The 21,722-nt window shown below is 53.1% G+C and overlaps 1 protein-coding gene and 1 pseudogene across 1 annotated transcript; one reads left to right on the plus strand and one right to left on the minus strand.

Moving 5' to 3' along the window:
- Nucleotides 1–1,433: 1,433 nt before the first annotated feature.
- LOC135666204 (ATP synthase subunit alpha, chloroplastic-like) lies at nucleotides 1,434–11,729 on the minus strand (annotated as a pseudogene).
- Nucleotides 6,744–9,028, plus strand: LOC135666243 (LRR receptor-like serine/threonine-protein kinase GSO1). Its single transcript, XM_065177812.1, has one exon. The coding sequence runs from the start codon at nucleotides 6,948–6,950 to the stop codon at nucleotides 8,802–8,804; it is 1,857 nt and encodes a 618-aa protein (XP_065033884.1). The 5' UTR covers nucleotides 6,744–6,947; the 3' UTR covers nucleotides 8,805–9,028.
- Nucleotides 11,730–21,722: the final 9,993 nt, after the last annotated feature.

Raw genomic sequence — 21,722 nt, forward strand, 5'->3', positions numbered from 1 at the left:
ACTTTTGTGGTCTTCGGGTCAGGTCGTAGTTGTAATCCTGTGCTTCGTAAAATCTTCCCAGTGTGCCTTTTTGCTTCGAGAGTCTTCTTGTATTCTCATGCTCCAGAAATAAAGGTCCTTTCCTCGTATGTTTTTGAGCTTCAGAAATTGCATAGCTTCGACTTGGGAGACTTGGGAGATGCTTAACACGGATGTTGACCTCAGACAAAGAACTTTTTGAGGTTCTGGATGTTCCACGTTCTCGGCAAGGAGGAACCGTCCATTGCTGTGAGTCGATACGTACCCGGTCGGACCACGGCGGCAACTCGATATGGTCCCTCCCACTTGGGGGCCAGCTTCCCCCTCGTTCGGGTCGGGTCGCTGACCTCGGCCCTTCGTAGGACTAGATCGCCTAACATGATCGGTCGGGGTCGCACCTTTTTGTTGTAGGCCCTGGCGACGGCTCTCTGGTGAGAGAGGGCCTTCAGGTGCGCGTCGGCGCGCTGCTCCTCGAGCACGTCGAGGCTGGCGCGAAGTCCCTGGTTCGAGGTTTCCTCGTCGTAGCTCCTTGTCCGACGCGTGGCGATAGACATCTCGGGTGGTAGGATGGCCTCGGTTCCGAACGTCAAACTGTACGGGGATTCTCCGGTCGCAGTCTTGGGAGTGGTTCGCAGCGACCATAACACACTAGGGAGCTCGTCCGTCCAGATCGATCGGGCCGCTGACACTCTTCTTTTGAGGCCATCCAAGATGGACCGGTTGGTTACCTTGGCCAACCCGTTCGTCTGAGGGTGGGCCACCGAGCTGAACCTTAGTTGAATGCCGTGACCAGCGCAGAATTCCCAAAACCTTGTGCCTGCGAACTGAGGTCCGTTGTCGGTGATAATGGCCCTGGGCAACCCAAACCGAGTTACAAGGTTCTTCCACACGAATTTCTCCATCTGATGTTCCGTGATCGTCGCCAGTGGCTCGGCCTCGACCCACTTTGTGAAGTAGTCTACTCCTACAATTATGTACTTCCGCTGTCCAGAAGCCGGTGGGAAGGGACCGAGGAGGTCCAGCCCCCACTGGGCAAAAGGCCATGCGCAGTCGATGGGGGAGAGCGGGACCGAGGGTTGTCGGGGTGCGCGGGCGTGTTGCTGGCACGATCCGCACCGCTGCACGTAGGCTTTCGCATCTCGGCACATGGTTGGCCAGTAGTAGCCTTGGCGGAGTATCTTGTGCGCCAAGGTTCGTCCGCCGATGTATTCGCCGCAGACCCCCTCGTGAGTTTCGGCCAAGACTGTCTGTGCTTCGTCAGGTTTGAAGCATCGCAGGAGGGGGTGGGTGAAGGACCGTTTGTAAAGCCGACCACCCTCCTCGGCGTACCACGCGTGTGTGCGGCATAGACGTCGAGCGGCGACTTCGTCGAGAGGGAGAGTTCCATCCCGTTTGAAGCGCAGCAACTCTTGCACTCACGTAGTCGGCGCACCGCCTGGGGCCATAGTCGCTACTTCGATGGCGCGGGCGGGGAGCTCCTCAATCTCTGGCCATGCCTCGGGGGTTTGTCTTGACGCCAGCTTAGCGAGCGCATCGGCTCGCTCGTTTTCCTCCCTCGGGACATTAGATAATGTAAAGTAAGGGAACCTCGCGGTTAGGTCTCTTACTCGTGCCAGGTACTTGGCCATGGTTGCGTCCCGAGCTTCATATCCACCGTTGAGCTGTTTGGCCACAAGTTGCGAGTCGGTGAGGACGTGTATTGCGTTTACCTGCATCTCGAGGGCTAGCCTTAATCCCGCTAGGAGTGCCTCGTATTCCGCCTCGTTATTAGTGGCTTTAAACCCGAAGCGGAGGGAACGCTCGAACGAGCGTCCGTCAAGGGCGAGGAGGACCTGCCCCGCTCCGGCACCACTTGAGTTAGCTGAGCCGTCCACGTGTAGGATCCAAGCCTCGGGGGTTTGCTTGGGATCTCCGTCCATGGGAGCCAGCTCCGCGATGAAGTCGGCCACCGCTTGGGCCTTCATGGCGGTCCTGGGTGCGTAACTGATATCATGTTCACCGAGCTCCACGGCCCATCGGAGGAGTCGACCTGCAACATCGAATTTTGTTAAGACCTGCCGGAGAGGCTGGTCGGTGATGACTTTCACCGGGTGCGCCTGGAAGTAAGGGCGCAACTTCCGAGCCGAGAGCACCAGGGTGAGTGCGAGTTTTTCTATCGGCGGGTAGCGCTCTTCAGGTCCACTCAGGACGTGGCTGACGTAGTAGATCGGTAGTTGCGGGTCGGAGCTTTCCTTGACAAGGACGGAGCTGACCGCATGCGGGGAGGCCGCTAGGTAGAGTCCCAGCTCCTCGCCGGGGGAGACAGAGGTGAGCCGAGGGAGGCTGGCCAGGTGCTGCTTTAAGGCCTCCTCGCATTCCGATGTCCATTGGAAATCCTTCGGGTTTTTGAGCGCCTTGAAGAGCGGGAGGCAGCGATCGCCCGCTCGGGCGAGGAAGCAGGACAGGGCGACAAGTCTTTCGTTGAATCGCTGTAGGTCCTTAACCGTCCGGGGGGTCTGCATATCGATTATTGCCTGTACCTTCTCTGGGTCGGCGTCGATTCCTCTCTGGTGTACAATGAATCCTAGGAACTTCCCGGAGGTGACGCCGAAAGCGCACTTTGTGGGGTTGAGCCGCATGCGGAACTTGCGTAGCGTGGCGAAGGCCTCGGCCAGGTCGGCAAGGTGCGTTCTGGCCTCTCGGCTTTTTACGATCATGTCGTCTATGTAGACTTCCATGTTTCTGCCGATTTGATGGGCAAACATTTTGTTTACCGTCCTCTGGTATGTGGCCCCGGCATTTTTTAACCCGAACGGCATGACCTTGTAGAAGTATATCCCTTGATCGGTGAGGAAAGCCGTACGTTCTCTGTCTTCGGGCGCCATCCTGATCTGGTTATACCCTGAATAGGCGTCCATGAAAGAGAGGCGTGCGTGTCCTGCCATCGCGTCGACCAGCTGGTCGATCTTCGGGAGGGGATAGCAGTCTTTAGGGCACGCACTGTTGAGACTGGTGTAGTCAACGCACATCCTCCAGCTTCCATTGTGTTTCTTCACGAGAACTACATTGGATAACCACTGGGGATACTTGGCTTCTTCTATGAAGCCTGCCGCTAAGAGTCGGCCCACCTCCTCTCGTATGACGCGTTGTCGGTCAGGGGCGTGGCACCGGGGTTTTTGTTTCACTGGGCGAGCGTCAGGTGGGATATTGAGATGATGCTCTGCGACCTCTGGGTCGACCCCCTCCATGTCCGATGGGGACCAGGCAAAGATGTCGGCATTTTTCCGCAGAAGACCGACGAGCTGTTCCCGTTCCCGTTCGGGCAATTCCGATCCGACCCTTACCGTTTGGCTTGGCCGCGCTTCCTGCAAAGGAACGTCAACAGTGGATCCCCTCGGCTCGGGATGAGGAGCCAGTTTCTTCGCTTCCCGCGGATCTTCCAAGGGCGCCCCGGCCCTAGTTCTCTTGCCCAATGAGACGGAGGTAAGGTAGCAGCGCCTGGACTCTCGGGGGCTTCCGGTGGCCTCCCCGACCCCCTCACGAGTCGGGAATTTGACGGTCCTATAGTAGGTCGAGACGACGGCTCTGACCTTGTTGAGGGTCGGTCGACCTAGTATGGCATTGTAAGCGGTGGGAAGGTCGACCACCAAGAACGTAGTCATTACGGTCTTCGATCTTGGCGGGGTCCCCACGGTCAGAGGCAAGGTAATGGCTCCCAGGGGCGATATTGAATCTCCCGTGAAGCCGGTGAGCGCTGAGCAGATCGGGCTTAAATTTTCCCTGGCCAGGCCCAGCTTCTGAAAGGCACTGAAGTAGAGTATGTTGGCCGAGCTTCCCGTGTCGACCATGATTCTCCTCATTTGCGCGTTGGCTACCCTTGCTGATATCACCAAGGCATCGTCGTGGTCGGGTCGCTCAGCAGCTCCGGTTGGGAAGGTGATCTCGGGCTCGGGCTCGTGTCCCGAGGCTTCGTCGGGAGCGGACCGGGCATACGCCTTTCTGCCCGACATGGAATTTCCTCCGGATGCGGGGCCTCCGGCTATGACATCGATGTGTCGCTCGACAGGGCCTTCTAGGCGAGGTGACTGCTCCTTGTTCGGCCGGAGGTATTGGCCGAGATGACCTCTGAGGATGAGCTCCTCGATTTGTCTCTTCAACTCGTAGCACTGCTCAGTGTCGTGCCCGTGTTGTCGATGGAATCGGCAATACTTTGAACGGTCTGCGAGCTCCCGCGGGTTCTTCATCGGGTGAGGGTCCCTGAGCATCCCCTTCCCTCTCTCGTGTAAGAATATTTCAGTCCGGGAAGAATTCAAGGCGGGAAGAGGAGGCCTGGGGTCGGGCCTGTCCAACTTTCGCCGGGAGGCGGTAGGTTGTTGCTGTCGGGGCGATTCTGACTTGACCTTTTTGTGCTCCTCCCGCTTTCCAGCCATCCAGGTTTCCGCGGCGATAAACTGACTGGCACGTTGGAGTATTTCGGGGACCGCGACGGGGGGCCGCTCCACGAGTGACCAGAAGAACCTGGAGGGCCGCAGGCCAACCATGAAGACCTGCATCAAGAGAGAGGGGTGAGCATCCGCTAGTCCCCGGATTTGTGTTGTAAATCGGTTCACAAAGTGGGAGAGGGGCTCGTCCTCCTTCTGGTTGAGCCCCAAGAGCAACGCCATGGACGGCTTTGGCCGGGCGTACGTCAGGAAGTTAAGCTCGAAATCCTTGGCGAGCTGGTCGAAGGAGGCGATGGTCCCTGGCTTCAGGCCGCTGTACCACGCGCGGGCTGGTCCCCGCAGAGTCGTCGGGAACGCCCTGCACATCAGGGCGTCTGAAGTCCCGAATAGCGCCATCTGGGCCCGGAAAGCAGCCACGTGGTCCGCCGGGTCGGCTGCGCCGTCGTACGCATCCAGTGAGGGGAGGTGGAAGTGCGGCGGGATCGCCTGGTCCTGTATCTCGGGGATGAACGGAGATCCTCGGTGTCCGTCCGCCCCGAGCTCTCCCTTTGACTTACGAACTTCCTGTTGTACCTCGTCAAGCCTTTGACTGACGAGGCACAGCTGAGCTCGTAGAGCGTTCGTCGAATCGACAGTCGGAGCCTTAGGTTCGGGATGGCTCACCGTGTCCTCTGCTTCCCGACTCCCGGGATGAGTTGTGGGGTTTCGAGGCGAGCCAGGAAGTTCTGTGAGTGGCACGTGGGTCCGGGCGGGGGGCTCCTGTTGCCGCGAAGGCGGCGCTGCCTGCGAAGACGTTCGCTGGGAGACGATGGTCTGCACTATGCTTGTCAAAGTTCGGACCTGGTGGGCGAGGTCATGAAAGGCCTCAGGTGGCACTTGCGACGGGTCGGCGGGTGCACCGCCGGGGGGCGCCAAGCCCGGGTCGTTGAACAGTCGCCAGTAGCGTTCTGATACCGCTGCGGGGCGTTCGTCGTGGGTTTCGTCACACTGTTCCCATAAGGCGGGGAGCTCCGTATTTGAGGATCCGCCGAGGTGGATTCGCTGGTCGCCTGACATTTGGATGCGGCCCTCCTTCTAGCGCCAATCTGTTACGGTAAGTAACCTTTTAGCCGCGACTTCGGGGTTGACGCGGCTGATTCAAGGCTCCAAATGACTCGGATCAGACGTGACTCCCTTTGAAGTCCCGGGGCGGCGGATGCGGGGGATCTTGCCGGGGAACTCCGTCTTGTCGAGCAGGCTTAACAGCGGTCGGGTACCTGCACACAGGTCGGGTCGGTAGCTCGGCCCAACCCCTCCGATGATCAAGTCAGTGCGAGGAAGTATCGTGTTTTTTGGCCTCCCCCTTTCCCCCATGTCCGATGGGTATTTATACAAGGGTTTTGATGTTACCTGATGGGCCATCCTGCAGGAGGGGGGCCGTACCTCTGATGGTGTCTGTCGTCATGGACGTTGCGTGGAGAGCCGAGCTTCGGCAGGGTGAGGGGAGCGTCGGTCAGCCGAGGGGGTCTGGGTACGGTGGGTGTGGGCTCATGTCGCGTCGTTATTAACGTTCGTTCTGGGACAGTGTGCCGCACAGGGCGTTCGACGTGGGGGGTGTATTACGTCAAATCCGGGGTGTTACGTCAGGCCAATTTTTTACCCCTATCAACAGGCATTATAGAACTGGCGCAATCGAGAAATAATAGATCAGTGTTAGTGAGATGGCACAGAGAATCTATTCGGTCAAAGAGAGGATCACTGTCAAATGACCAACCATATTTATAGTTCATATCACTCGAATTGAATTGCTTTCATGCATCTCAAAGCACGCATTACCTTGATTTCTGCATCTAGCCTCTGACCTGTGGGCGCTAGCCGTCTGCCATTCCTCTCCTTTGCCTTCTAACAGAAGAAATCGTTCGCTTCCTAAATGCCTGTGTGCAACGATATCTAATCAGTATCAAAGCCTTGTAGAAACAGCCAGATGATCCAATGAGTTGAGGTTCCCCCAACCTGCAGTTTGCTGTGGTGAGTGGTTGACAGCCTCGTGCGCCATCACAAGTACACACCCTGGAAAGGCAGGCGAAGGCAAGTGAAGCCCATCGACTCCGACAGCTCATTAGGTGAGAAGGAAGGAGATATAATACTCCATTGGGACAGAGAGACGCCCCTATTCTTTCTTCTCTGGTCCCATTAAAGTCAGCAGCGCCACTTCCACCATGGGGCGTCTGAACCCAGGCAAGCTTCATGGGGCCTCACCCCAGTTTCCTTGGAGACCGTTCATGACTGCAGCAGCAGACTCCGTTTCCACGCCTAATTTGCTGCTGCATCTCCACATTTCTGCCGACCTGAGAGCCCATTAAAGAAGTAGAAACTGCGAGGAAATGGTCTCTTAAGAGACCCTCTGCTGCCACTTTCATGGCAGTAACGAATGCTTTTCGACTCCAGTTTGATCCACCGCCTTTTCATTGCAAGTTCTTCGACTGGGGAGAACATCGGTCGACCCTCGTCGATTCTTTCACGTAAGAGATGGATAACATGCAGCCGCTGTGCCTCGTCTTCCTCTTCCTCTGCTCCACCCTGTTGCTGCAGTGGTCGCAGGGATGTCACCCCCACGACCGTTCGGCCCTTCTCACCTTCAAGGCCGGCATCACCGCCGACCCCTCCGGCCTCCTCCGCTCCTGGGACTCGGCCACGGACTGTTGCTCCGTGTGGGACGGCGTGGCCTGCGACGCTGCCACTGGCCGCGTCGTCAACGTCTGCCGCCCTGGCCTCTCCTCCGGGCCCGACTTCATCTCCGACGCCTCCATTGCCGGGAGTCTCTCGCCTGCCCTCGGCGACCTCTTCTCCCTCCGGTTGCTCGATCTCAGCAACCTCAAGCAGCTCGCCGGCCCCGTTCCACCCGCCCTCGGCCGCCTCTCCCGCCTTGAACACCTCCTCCTCGACTCCAACCAACTCACCGGCTGCATCCCCTCCGCCTTCGCAAACCTCACCCGACTCCGGAAGCTCTCCCTCGGCAACAACCGCCTCTCCGGATCGCTTCCCCCTTCCATGTTCACCTCTCCATTTCTTTCCGTGGTCTCTCTTTCCAACAACAGGCTAACCGGCGGCATCCCGGCATCCATCGGGCGGGTACCTGCAATGGAGGCACTAGACCTCCATGGCAACCACCTCACCGGCTCCATCCCCATGGAGATCGGATTGCTGCGAAGGCTCACTGTTCTTGATCTTTCAGAGAACAAGATCTCCGGCGGCATCCCCAGCTCCATAGGCAAGCTAAAAAACCTGGTGGTTCTCTACTTGAACCAGAACCGCATCACGGGAAGCATTCCGCCTTCCATCGCCGGTATGGTCTCGCTGCAGTTCTGTAGGATGTCGGAGAACCAGCTCACCGGGAGCATCCCGGATTCGATCGGCGGCCTACCTAGCATCGAGAGACTGATACTGGAGAACAACAAGCTCACCGGTCAGCTGCCCGCCGCTATAGGACGCCTCGCCACGCTCACGGACATCTTCTTCTCCAACAACCGATTTACCGGCAGGATCCCTTCCAGCTTCGCCAACCTGGCCAATCTGCAGACGTTAGACCTGTCGCGGAACCGCCTCGGTGGTCCAATCCCCGCCGAGCTCTCCCGGCTGCGGAACCTCCAAGAGCTGGATCTCTCCTTCAACTCCCTGATGCACTTGGGCAGGCCGCCGAGCTGGCTCGGCCAGATGAACATATTCAAGCTTGTCCTGGCGGACACAGGGATCTCCGGTCCGCTGTCTGACTGGCTGTCGTCGGCGTCGTCCATCTCGATCCTCGACCTTTCCAGCAACGGACTGGTGGGGGATCTCCCGCCGTGGATCGGCAACATGACCGGGCTCTCGTTGCTCAACCTCTCCAACAACACTCTGCATTCGGGGATCCCGGAGGGGTTCAAGAACCTGACGCTGCTGATGGACCTGGACCTGCACTCCAACGAGCTGTACGGCCGGCTGCGGCCAGTGCTGGCGAAGGGGACGCAGGACCCCTTGGGGCACTACCGGACGCTGGATCTGTCACGCAACCGGTTCACCGGGGGGCTTGACGAGGGCGTGGGGGAGCTGGCCGCGATGGACACAGTAGAGAGGCTAGTGGTGTCGCACAACCCAGAGCTTGGCGGCGGGATACCGGCGTCCATGGCGAGGCTGGCGGCGCTGAAGGAGGTGGGGATGGCGGGGAACGGGCTCTCCGGGAGCATACCTGAGGGCGTGCTGGACCTCGCGCGACTGACCGAGTTCGATGTGTCAGATAACAGGCTCAGCGGTCGGATACCGCGCCATCGGGCTCCCTTGACGGCGGAGGGCTTCAGAGGAAACACGGGGCTCTGCAGCGCGCCTCTCCCGCCATGCAAGCTGTGGTAACGAGCCAAAGTACACAGGAAGGAGTCTCAGATTTAATTTCCCGATGTCAAGGTGACGGAGAACAAAACAATACTTTCTTGTTTGACAATTCATGGAAACGTAAGAACGGCTTGCACTTTTTTCTTTTTCGTTTTTTGGAGTCCAATTGTCTATTAAGGTGAGGAATCTTAATATATCAAACTATATAATATAATATAAGGCTACATACTTACATAATTTATAGAGATTGATGAATATATCTATATACTTGAGCTCCTCCAATCGAACAATATCCATGTGTTGTGTCAGTCGACGTAATAAAATCTGGTTCAAACCGTTTTCAGTTAGATTTGATTAAAATAAGATAGTTTGAATCGTAATCGATTCAAATTTATTTAATCGATTCGATTAATTCGATTCAATTAATCAGTTTATAATTAAAATAATTATATATATATATATAATAAATTAGTTCAATTCAATTGATCCGAACTGAAATCTTGGTTAGGTTCAATTTGAACACCTCTACCATGGCTTGCACAATATTTTTCTAATAATATATTTACAAATATGTGTACCAAATCTAAATCTATGATTATATAAGAGGACCTCGATAAAATGAATATTTTTTATGTTTTTATTTTCATCACAAGTAAATTTGATTAGGTTTTACACTAATCTCCAATCTCCAACCGATGTTTAAGAGTGGCAGAAGTCATGAGATTGTTAAGAAGAACCGTTTAATAGTCAAAATCATATATCATGGTCTACATCGACTCAAAATATTTATCATGGTATTAAGTTTCAATTATATATTGATCTGATATTTAAGTTTTTTTTTCACTTAAGTTCAGTTTACGATCATTCGAACAAAAATCCTATTTATCATGTCATATCGTGACAAATCTTAGTTTTAATGTCACTCCAATGTTTAACCGGTTGACAACGTTGTTTTTGCATTAGAGAAACCGTCAAAGAAAGGCTGCTACTTTCAACGACACTTGCAACGAGCATGATCTCGAACGGAAAGCAAACAGTGGAAGAAAGCCGATCAACCAGAAGCTTCACATCAAGAAAACAAACAGTTCGATCCAACCCTCCATGGGAACTAATCAGGCAAGGTAAAGGATTAGCTTCTTTGTAAATGAAGTGAAATCCATGTCCCAAGTGCCACTCCAAAGAAACGCAGCTGAAGGTGATCCCACCCTAATCACAGACAAACCTCATTCCAAGATCAAGAACCAAGGAAGGAAGCCAATTCAAGAAACCTTTGAGAGATCGGATTTACCTAAGAAGCCGATGAACGTTCAAAAGAAATTCTACTTCCTCGGTGAATGACTTGGTAGAAGATATAATTTCTTGAAATTTAGGTTTATTGTTTTTTAAGTAGTTACGTAACTGATTGATAAATTTCTTTACCTGTCCAATTTCTAGCGGATCAAGATATCCATTCGCTCCGGTATAAATAGTAGCTATCTGTTCTTCCACTGCGAGAGGGTCTGATTGGGATTGTTTAAGCAACTCGCGTAATCGTTGACCTCTTGCCAATTGATTCTGAGTAGCTTTATCGAGATCAGAAGCGAATTGTGCAAAGGCTTCTAACTCTGTGAATTGCGCTAGTTTCAATTTTGATTTGCCGGCTACTTGTTTCATGGCTTTAATTTGAGCTACGGATCCTACTTTGGAAACGGAAATACCCACATTAATAGCAGGTCGGATTCCAGCATTGAATAGATCGGCAGATAAGAATATTTGTCCATCTGTAATGGAAATTACATTAGTAGGAATATAAGCTGAAACGTCTCCGGATTGAGTCTCAACTATCGGTAAAGCGGTCATACTTCCTTCACCTAAACTAGAATTTGATTTAGCGGCTCTTTCCAAAAGTCGTGAATGCAAATAAAAAACATCTCCTAGATAAGCTTCACGACCGGGAGGTCTTCTTAATAGAAGACATTTGGCGATAAGCTTGTGCCTGTTTGGAGAGATCATCATAAATTATTAAAGTATGTTGTCCACGATACATAAAAAACTCAGCCAGAGCCGCTCCCGTATAAGGAGCGAGGTATTGTAATGTAGCAGGTGAATCCGCCGTTTCGGCTACCACAATAGTATATTCCATCTTTCCTACCTGAGCCACAGAAGATGCTTTTTGACCAATAGCTACATAAACACACATTACATTTTGACCTTTTTGATTGAGAATCGTATCTGTGGCTACGGCTGTTTTGCCGGTCTGTCTGTCTCCAATAATTAATTCTTGTTGACCGCGTCCTAGGGATCATCAAATCAATGGCAATAAGCCCCGTTTGAAGAGGCTCATATACAGAACGTCTAGAAATAATACATGGGACAGGAGATTCAATTAACCGAGATTCAGAAGCTGAAATTTCACCTCTCCCATCAATAGGTTTAGCCAGAGCATTTATAACACGACCCAAATAACCCTCACTCACAGGTATCTGAGCAATTCGTCATGTTGCTTTTACGGAACTTCCCTCTTGTATCATCAAACCATCACCCATTAATACAACGCCAACATTATTTGATTCCAAATTCAGAGCAATGCCTATTGTACCCTCTTGAAACTCTACTAATTCACCTGCCATTACTTCATCAAGACCATGAACACGAGCAATTCCGTTGCCTACTTGAAGTACGGTACCGGTATTCACAATCTTTATTTCTCTACTATATTGTTCAATACGCTCACGATTAATATTACTAATTTCGTCGGCTCGAAGGGTTACCATTAGTGTTTCTTTATTCTTTTTAGGAAGGAAAAGAAAAAAATAATGCCTAAACTATAACTAAAAAAAGAAGGGCTAATCAGTTATTTCTTGCATGGCCCTGAGAATGCCAATATTAGCACGGATCGTACGGAAATGTAACTCGCTATTCAAGCAACTATTCAGAGCTCCTTGTAAGGCTTGTTGGAAAACTCGTTGTCGGACCTGATTAATCGCTCTTTGTTGTTCAAACTGAAGGGTTTCATTTTTGTAATTTTCTAATTGTTCCAAACTATTACTAGTGGCATTAATCAAATTTTGTTTTTCTCATTCTATTTCAGAGTATCCATTCATTCGATACTCATATGCTTCCATTTCCACTTTACATAAGCGAGCCCGGGCTCTTTCGAGCTGCTCAATGGCCCCTTTATGTAATTCTTCCGAATTTCGAATAGTATTCAAAATCCTCTGTTTTCGATTATCTAATAAATCATTTAATGAAAGTAGATTATCTTATCATTAATTTCAAAACTTCCATGATCTCTTCCCAAACCAAACATGAATCTTTCGATTCATTTGGCTCTCACGCTCAATTATTTATTTTATTTATGGTGTGGGTATTCCCATATCTTTTTTAATGTTTTATTTATGGTGTGGGTATTCCCATATCTTTTTTAATGTAATGAGCCTACCCTCTCTTTTCTGTTTGTATTCAAAGATGTCAAAACTAATACAAGACCAGAATATCAGGAGGACTCTTCCGACTAGACCAGACAAAAATCTAGAATTGTCAACAAAGTTGTTTCTTTATTTGTATTTTATTTATATTTGTTTTGTATTTTATTTATCATTTTCAATTTTAGAATTCTATTTCATTTTTCATTTTTTAAAAATGAAAATAATAATTATTATATTTTTTTATTTGTTTCTTCAAGTCCAAAAATTCCTTTTTTTTATACATAGGTCGTCATTTTGGCATTAGATAAAAAAAGCAAAGTGCTCATTTTTCTAGTAAATGGTTCAAATTCTTTTATCGATACGAGTGTTCTATATCAAATCAAATAAATTACCAACTATTTTTTTTTAACCATTTCGTTACTAACGTAGTGGTAGAAGTGGTAGAAAGAGTACCATGTTTTACCTAGACTTTAAACAATTTAGCTTTAACCATGTTAATGGTCTCACATTATTGGTTGATAGAGAATCAAAGTGGATTTACCAATAAGTCACGAAATGCTATGGTTCTTACATATGATTTCTTAATTTATTCAGAAGTAATTCATCGAGATCGTGCACCTTTTTCCTATTTCTCCTATAAATACCATAAATAAAGTGCAGCCTGATGGATCCAACCTATTCTTGAAATACACAACTCGCACACACTCCCTTTCCAAAATAAATCAATACACCAAGCACTACACTTAGATTTATTGGATTTGTTGCTAAAATATCGGTATTAAACCCGAAACTCCCGGCAGATGGCCAGTGACCCAAGGAAACGAAAGAATCGATTACATTTTTCATATGCTCCCCTCTCTTATGGATAGGACTAACAAAGAACAGAGTTCTTTTTGTATCACTTCACTCGCCTTTTTTTGATCGATTTCTTTGTTGAATCTCGTATTTTGATGATGAAACTACTTGATATATGTTTATGATTTAATCTGCGGTTTGAGTAACGCAGGATGCTTCGATCAGGATGAGACAATTAAAGCAAGAAAATCATGTTGTGCCGAAGGAACATGTCAGAAGATTGGACGTCGGGCCGGTGGATCGGTCGACGTATCGACAGAAGGCTTCGGGCCGTGGAATCGGGCATCAGGCCAAGAAGAGCGGGTATTGTGCCAAGGATATCGGAGTTGCGGAGTCAACTGGCTGATTGGGCAATAGGCTGCAGGAGAGGACGATGCGCCGAAGAATCGGACGAAGCGTCGAGTGACCAATGACATGTCGGACAACTTGGTTAATTGCTTAGGATTAATTGTCTCGATCGAAGTTTTGTTTTATTGTGCAGGATTAACTATGATAACGATGAAGACATAAAGCGAAACAAAGTGTCGGAGTCAAGCGCGAAGGATTTGTTGCGAGTTCGAGAGTTCGACGGAAGTCCGAAGGTTCGTCGGGAATGCTACCGGAACTAGCCGAGAATGAGTTGGGAGCTTGCCGAAGGGTTTTTCGGAAGCTCGCCGGAAGGTTCGTTGGAAGTTCGCGGAGCTCGCCGAGAAAGATCGGAGCTTGCCGAAGAAGCTCGTTGGAACTCGCTAAGATCAAATCGTGAAGTCTAGAAGCTTGCCGGGAGTTCGCAGAATGGTTTCTGAGAGTTCATCGGAAGACCGCCGGAAGTTTGCCGGAAGCTCGCCAGAAGAAGTCTTGACTTGCGGACTTTGTAATAGCTTAGAAAATGTCTTTAAAATCATAGTTAGCATGTTAATTAGGGTTAGGATTAGGTGTTAATCCTATAACCCAAGTAGGGGCCAATTAGGCTCAAGTTCGGACTGGTTTGGGCCAAGTTTGGAGCCAAACCAAGTGAGCTGAAATAGTGAAGGAGGTGCAACCGCCTGGGCTAAGTCTCCCAGTGAGACTGGGCGGTGCAACCGCCCCAGCCAGGAGGTGGCACCGCTTGAGCTCAGTCTTCGAGCTAGACTGGGCGGTGCAACCTCCCTGACAGAGAGGTGGCACCGCCTGAGCTCGGTCTTCGAGCTCTGGCAGAGAGGTGCAACCGCCTCAGTCAAGAGGTGGCACCGCCTGGGGCTCAGTCTCCGAGCCAGACTCAGGCGGTGCAACCGCCCCTGACAGAGAGGTGCAACCGCTTGAGCTCAGTCTTCGAGCTCTGCCAGGCGGTGCAACCGCTCCAGTCAGGAGGTGCAACCGCCTGATCCCGGAATTCCAGGATTTGATCGTTTTGAGCTCCAAATTTGAACTGGGTTGGGGCCTATAAATACCCCACCCATTCAGCACAGAAAGCACACAGACCTACACCGAAATCTTGATCCTTTTTGTGATTCTAAGAGCTCAAAATTGTTGTAAAGCCTTTAAGTCTCCTCCTTCTGTTCTTCAAGCTTTTGAGTTGTAAAGTGAGGAGAGAAAGGTTCTGTAAGGGTTGTCTCCTGAGCCCATCAAAAGGAGTGAAACTGTAAAAGGGCAGTTGGCCTTCGCCTATTGAAGGAAGGCCTCTAGTTGACGTCGGTGACCTCGTCGGAGGAGGAAGCCAAAAGTGGAGTAGGTCAAGACTGACCGAACCACTCTAAATCTCTGGTTTGCTTTTATTTCGAGTACCTTATCATTACTGCAAACCTCCTACATAGCTACTGCTCTCTGTGCCTTTACGAACAAGTTTCTAAGTGCTGATCTTTCCAAATCTGCATTCAGACGTAAATCGGTGTTTTTCGTACGATCTTTACATTGCAGCTTACGTTTGCGTTTTGATTCTGCAAAACTGTCTTCTGCGCTTTTACGAACTAGTTTCTAAGTTCAGATCCGTTTGAAACTGTTTTAGACACAAACTACGTTTAGACGTAAAACTGCGTTCAAACGTAAAACTGCGTTTAGACGCAAACTGCGTTTAGACGTAAAACTGCGTTTAAACGTAAACTGCGCAAACTGTGTTTAAACATAAAACTGTGTTTTAGACGTAAACTACTTTTAAACATAAAACTATGTTTAGACGTAAAACTGCGTTTAGACGCAAACTGCGTTTAGACGTAAAATTGCGTTTAGACGTAAACTGAGTTTAGACGCAAAACTGTGTTTAGACGTAAACTGCGCAAACTGTGTTTAGACATAAAACTGTGTTTTAGACGTAAACTACTTTTGAACGCAAAACTATGTTTAGACATAAAACTGCGTTTAGACGCAAACTACGTTTAGACGTAAAACTGCGTTTAGACGTAAACTAAGAGCCATTACCTCTAAAACACAGTTTACCTTGCCTCTGCGTTCATGGGAGATTCAATATCGCCCCTGGGAGCCATTACCTTGCCTCTGACTGTGGGGACCCCGCCGAGATCGAAGACCATAATGACCACTTTCCTGGTGGTCGACCATCCCACCGCTTACAATGCCATACTAGGTCGACCGACCCTCAACAAGGTCAGAGCCGTCGTCTCAACCTACTACCAAACCGTCAAATTCCTGACTCGCGAGGGGGTCGGGGAAGTCACCGGAAGCCCCCGAGAGTCCAGGCGCTGCTACCTTACCTCCGTCTCATTAGGCAAGAGAACCAGGGCCGAGGCGCCCTTGGAAGATCCACGGGAAGCGAAGAAACTGGCTCCTCATCCCGAGCCGAGGGGATCCACTGTTGACGTTCCTTTGCAGGAAGCGCGGCCGAACCAAACGGTTAGGGTCGGATCGGAACTACCCGAACGGGAACGGGAACAGCTCGTCGGTCTTCTGCGGGAAAATGCCGACATCTTCGCCTGGTCCCCATCGGACATGGGGGGGGTCGACCCAGAGGTCGCGGAGCATCATCTCAATATCCCACCTGACGCTCGCCCAGTGAAGCAAAAGCCCCGGCGCCACGCCCCTGACCAACAACGCGGCATACAAGAGGAGGTGGACCGACTCTTAGCGGCAGGCTTCATAGAAGAAGCCAAGTATCCTCAGTGGTTGTCCAATGTAGTTCTCGTGAAAAAACACAATGGAAGCTGGAGGATGTGCATTGACTACACCAGTCTCAACAGTGCGTGTCCTAAAGACTGCTATCCCCTCCCGAAGATCGACCAGCTAGTCGACGCGACGGCGGGGCATGCACGCCTCTCTTTCATGGACGCCTATTCAGGGTACAACCAGATCAAGATGGCGCTCGAAGATAGAGAACATACGGCTTTCCTCACCGATCAAGGGATATACTTCTACAAGGTCATGCCGTTCGGGTTAAAAAATGCCGGGGCCACATACCAGAGGACGGTAAACAAGATGTTTGCCCATCAAATCGGCAGAAACATGGAAGTCTACGTGGACGACATGATTGTGAAAAGCCGAGAGGCCGGAACGCACCTTGCCGACCTGGCCGAGGCCTTCGCCACACTGCGCAAGTTCGGCATGCGGCTCAACCCCACAAAGTGCGCTTTCGGCGTCACCTCCGGGAAGTTCCTAGGATTCATTGTACACTAGAGAGGAATCGACGCCGACCCGGAGAAGGTACAGGCAATAATCGATATGTAGTCCCCCCGGACAGTTAAGGACCTGCAGCGATTCAACGGAAGACTTGTCGCCCTGTCCCGCTTCCTCGCCCGATCGGGCGATCGCTGCCTCCCGTTCTTCAAGGCGCTCAAAAACCCGAAGAATTTCCAATGGACATTGGAATGCGAGGAGGCTTTAAAGCAGATAAAGCAGCACCTGGCCAGCCTCCCTCGGCTCGCCTCTGTCTCCCCCGGCGAGAAGCTGGGACTCTACCTAGCAGCCTCCCCGCATGCGGTCAGCTCCGTCCTTGTCAAGGAAAGCTCCGGCCCGCAACTCCCGATCTACTACGTCAGCCACGTCCTGAGTGGACCTGAAGAGCGCTACCCGCCGATAGAAAAACTCGCACTCGCCCTGATGCTCTCGGCTCGGAAGTTGCGCCCTTACTTCCAGGCGCACCCGGTGGAAGTCATCACCGACCAGCCTCTCCGGCAGGTCTTAACAAAATTCGATGTTGCAGGTCGGCTCCTCTGATGGGCGGTGGAGCTCGGTGAACATGATATCAGTTACGTACCCAGGACCGCCATGAAGGCCCAGGCGGTAGCCGACTTCGTCGCGGAGTTAGCTCCGATGGACAGAGATCCCGAGCAAACCCCCGAGGCTTGGATCCTACACGTGGACGGCTCGGCCAACTCGAGTGGTGCCGGAGCGGGGCTGGTCCTCCTCGCCCCTGACGGACGCTCGTTCGAGCGTTCCCTCCGCTTCAGGTTTAAAGCCACTAATAACGAGGCGGAATACGAGGCACTCCTAGCGGGATTGAGGCTGGCCCTCGAGATGCAGGTGGACGCAATACATGTCCTCACCGACTCGCAACTTGTGGCCAAACAGCTCAGCGGTGGATATGAAGCTCGGGACGCAACCATGGCCAAATACCTGGCACGGGTAAGAGACCTAACCGCGAGATTCCCTTACTTTACATTATCTAATGTTCCGAGGGAGGAAAACGAGCGAGCCGATGCGCTCGCTAAGCTGGCGTCAAGACAAACCCCCGAAGCGTGGCCAGAGATTGAGGAGCTCCCCGCTCGTGCCATCGAAGTAGCGACTATGGCCCCAGGCGGTGCGCCGACCACGTGGGTGCAAGAGTTGCTGCGCTTCAAGCGGGATGGAACTCTCCCCCTCGACGAAGTCGCAGCTCGGCGTCTGCGCCGCACACACGCGTGGTACGCCGAGGAGAGTGGTCGCCTTTACAAACGGTCCTTCACCCATCCCCTCCTGCGATGCTTGGAGCCTGACGAAGCACGGACAGTCCTGGCCGAAACTCACGAGGGGGTCTGCGGCGAACACATCGGCGGACGAACCTTGGCGCACAAGATACTCCGCCAAGGCTACTACTGGCCAACCATGTGCCGAGATGCGAAAGCCTACGTTCAGCGGTGCGGTTCGTGCTAGCAACACGCCCGCGCACCCCGACAACCCTCGGTCCCGCTCTGCCCCATCGACTGCGCATGGTCGTTTGCCCAGTGGGGGCTGGACCTCCTCGGTCCCTTCCCACCGGCTTCTGGACAGCGGAAGTACATAATTGTAGGAGTAGACTACTTCACAAAGTGGGTCGAGGCCGAGCCACTGGCGACGATCACGGAACATCAGATGGAGAAATTCGTGTGGAAGAACCTGGTAACTCGGTTCGGGTTGCCCAGGGCCATTATCACCGACAACGGACCTCAGTTCGCAGGCACATGGTTCCGGGAATTCTGCGCCGGTCATGGCATTCAACTAAGGTTCAGCTCGGTGGCCCACCCTCAGACGAACGGGTTGGCCGAGGTAACCAACAAGTCCATCTTAGATGGCCTCAAAAGAAGAGTGTCTGCGGCCCGATCGACCTGGACGGACGAGCTCCCCAGTGTGTTATGGTCGCTGCGCACCACTCCCAAGACTGCGACCGGAGAATCCCCGTACAGCTTGACGTTCGGAACCGAGGCCATCCTACCACCCGAGATGGCTATTGCCACGCTTCGAACGAGGAGCTACGACGAGGAAGCCTCGAACCAGGGACTTCGCGCCAGCCTCGACATGCTCGAGGAGCGACGCACCGACGCGCACCTGAAGGCCCTCTCTCACCAGAGAGCCGTCGCCAGGGTCTACAACAGAAAGGTACGACCCCGACCGATCAAGTTAGGCGATCTAGTCCTACGAAGGGCCGAGGTCAGCGACCCGACCCGAACGAGGGGGAAGCTGGCCCCCAAGTGGGAGGGACCATATCGGGTCACCGGCGTGGTCCAACCGGGTACGTATCGGCTCACAGCGATGGACGGTTCCTCCTTGCCGAGAACGTGGAACATCCAGAACCTTAAAAAGTTCTTTGTCTGAGGTCAATACCCGTGTTAACATCTCCCAAGTCGAAGCTGTGCAATTTCTGAAGCTCAAAAACATACGGGGAAAGGACCTTTATTTCTGAAGCATGAGAATACAAGACAACTCTCGAAGCGAAAAGGCACACTGGGAGAAGATTTTACGAAGCACGGGATTACAACTGCGACCTGACCCGAAGACTACAAAAGTTACAAGAAGCTAAAACGGCTCGGCTGAGCCGACTTCAAGACTGCCCTAAGCCATCGGGGCCCCCGACGCTATCGTCGAAAGGAACCTCCTCCGGCATGTCTACGTCCAAGTCCTCGGGGTGCGAGGTAAAAGGATCCGCCTCGACCCCCAACCTGGGATGGCACGTCCGGAATCGGCCCAGGGCTATCCGGTACCCGTACTCGTAGGTAACCTGCCCTGACCGAACCAGCCCGAGTTGGAAGCCGGGGGATTTCTTGTAGGCTTCGATTATTTCCCTCTCCTTCTCCAATTGCCGCTCCCGCTCGGCCGCCAAGGCTTCCGAGGCCCCCTTCGCGTCGGCCAAAGCCCCCTCCAGCCGCTGGGTAAGGGCGGCCGCCTCGCCTCGGGCCAGGCAAGCCTCGGACTGCGCCCCCTCCAGGAGCCTTCGGAGGTTGTCTTTCTCCTCCTTAGCCGCCTTCGCCTTGGACCTTAGGCGAAGGACCTCAGCCTCGGTCGCCCCTGCCTCAGCCCGGAGACACGTCACCTCTGCTTCAAGCTCCGAGGAGCGTTGCTCGGCTGCCGCGACCGCCTCAAAGGGTTGGCCTTCGGAAAGCTCGCCCATCAGGCGTGCTTGGTAGAAGTCGTCCGGCGGCCCCGCGGGCAGACGGCACAAGTCCCGGATCGAGGGCTCCCGCGGCGCCTTCCCCGCCTCGTTGCTCGGGCCTGCCTCGCCCCGACCTCGCCCTCGCCTGTCGTGCGAGCCCGACTCCGCCGCCCCCACGCTCTCCTGAGCCCGCGGGGGAGTCAGTTTCTTCGAAGCACCGACCTTGGCCTTCTTCCGAGGGTGGGCATCCTCGAGCTCCACTGGCGCCTCTCTTGTGCCGACGCCTAGGCCGACATGACGCCGTGGAGATGCTGCGGACGGGGCGCGTCCTCCGCGCACTGCAGTAAGGTTCACCATCTCTGCGAAAACACATCGGCCTCGGTGAGCACCCCGAAAGAGGAAAATAAAACATGAGGGCCTACCGCCACCTTCTCAAGGCATACCTCGAGGTACCGGGCTCAAGCCCGCCTCGACCAACCACGCCTCGGTCATCTTTCGGATGACTCTGGAAGATGGGAGGATCTCCTTCAATCTTCGAAGGGCTCGGAGCCCCCACTCATCCAAGGTTGGGGCAGTGTTATCAACTGCGCGCGCCGCCCACCGGAGCCCGAAGCTCCAACTCTTCGGATGGCAGACGTAGAAGAAGCACTCCTTCCACCCCTTGTTGCTGGAAGGAGCCCCGCTGACCCGGAAACCAGGTCGGGCGGACAGGTAATAGCCCCCCGACCCCCTGGACAAGTGAAAACAGGAAAGGAAAAGAGACCGGCTCGGGGTGATTCGGGCGTAGTAGCATTCCCCGAGGAACGCCACCAGGTAGCGCCAAGAATTCGGCGCCATTTGAGAAGGGGAAATGCGCCACCACGCGACACAGGAGGTTATGACCGGGTGGAACGGTAGGCGTAGTTCGGCTTCGAAGGCATCTACGGTTAGGGCAAAGCCCCTAGGAATGGGATCATACGCCCGCTGCCCCGGCTCAGGGGCAAGGAGCGTGAACTCCGTCGGGATACCATAACGGTCCCGAAGGAGGCCCAGCGACTACTCGCTCACGGTGGAGTCGAGGTCGTGCGGCCACATCAGCGATTCAAGGGCTTTGGTAGCCCGTTCCTCGGACGACGAGCGGGGGCTCGCCAACGCCACCTCCTCACCGGCGGCACCGGAAAGAGGAGGCGAAGAAGGAGACGACGACGGAGGGGAAGCCATCCTTACCGAGCTTTTGGGAAGGCAGGGCGGCTGAAGAGTGCTAGGCTGAGTCACCCAAAGAGGGGGTTGAAGCGAATGCAGGTACCAAGAAGTGAAAGAGACCGATGGAGCGCTATTTATAGCATGTTTCCCGCCGAAGCGGCGACCCTTCCCCTCCTGAGATGTGCTGCGAAGACGCAAAAGCTGCATCGCCATAACTTCGGCTGGCACGGCTCTTAATCACAGCGCGGTGCGAAGTACGGAGCCCCTAATCATATCAACCTCGAAAACCGACGACGCCCAAAAGGCGTGGCCCTTTGATCTTCCCCAGGCAAAAGGCAACTCGGCTGCCCGCGCCCGCACAACGGTCAAAACGACCAAACACTGATCAAAATCCAAGTATCGCCTCGGTCGTGTTACGCCCGGGGCCATCACCTCGGTTACAGCCTACCTGCACCAAGCGCCTCGGCCAAATCTCTGCCGAGACTCACCGCGGCGCGGCCCCAAATGCCTGCCGTGTTCCTCAGCTGTGTGGTGCCCGAGGCTGCGTCCTCGCGTCCTGCCCACTTGGTCGTGTTACTCGGCCCCTCGGCCCTCGGCTTTACGCCATCCCGAGTCACACCTGCGCGGTCACCCCGCCTGCGTTGTGCTCCTCGGCCCTCGGCTTTACGACATCCCGAGTCACACCTGCGCGGTCACCCCACCTGCGTTGTGCTCCTCGGCCCTCGGCTCTCGATCCTCATCGGCTCTATTGGCCCCGAGTCCAACCCT

This window comes from Musa acuminata, unplaced genomic scaffold (assembly GCF_036884655.1).
Source record: "Musa acuminata AAA Group cultivar baxijiao unplaced genomic scaffold, Cavendish_Baxijiao_AAA HiC_scaffold_1077, whole genome shotgun sequence".
Taxonomy (NCBI): Eukaryota; Viridiplantae; Streptophyta; class Magnoliopsida; order Zingiberales; family Musaceae; genus Musa; species Musa acuminata.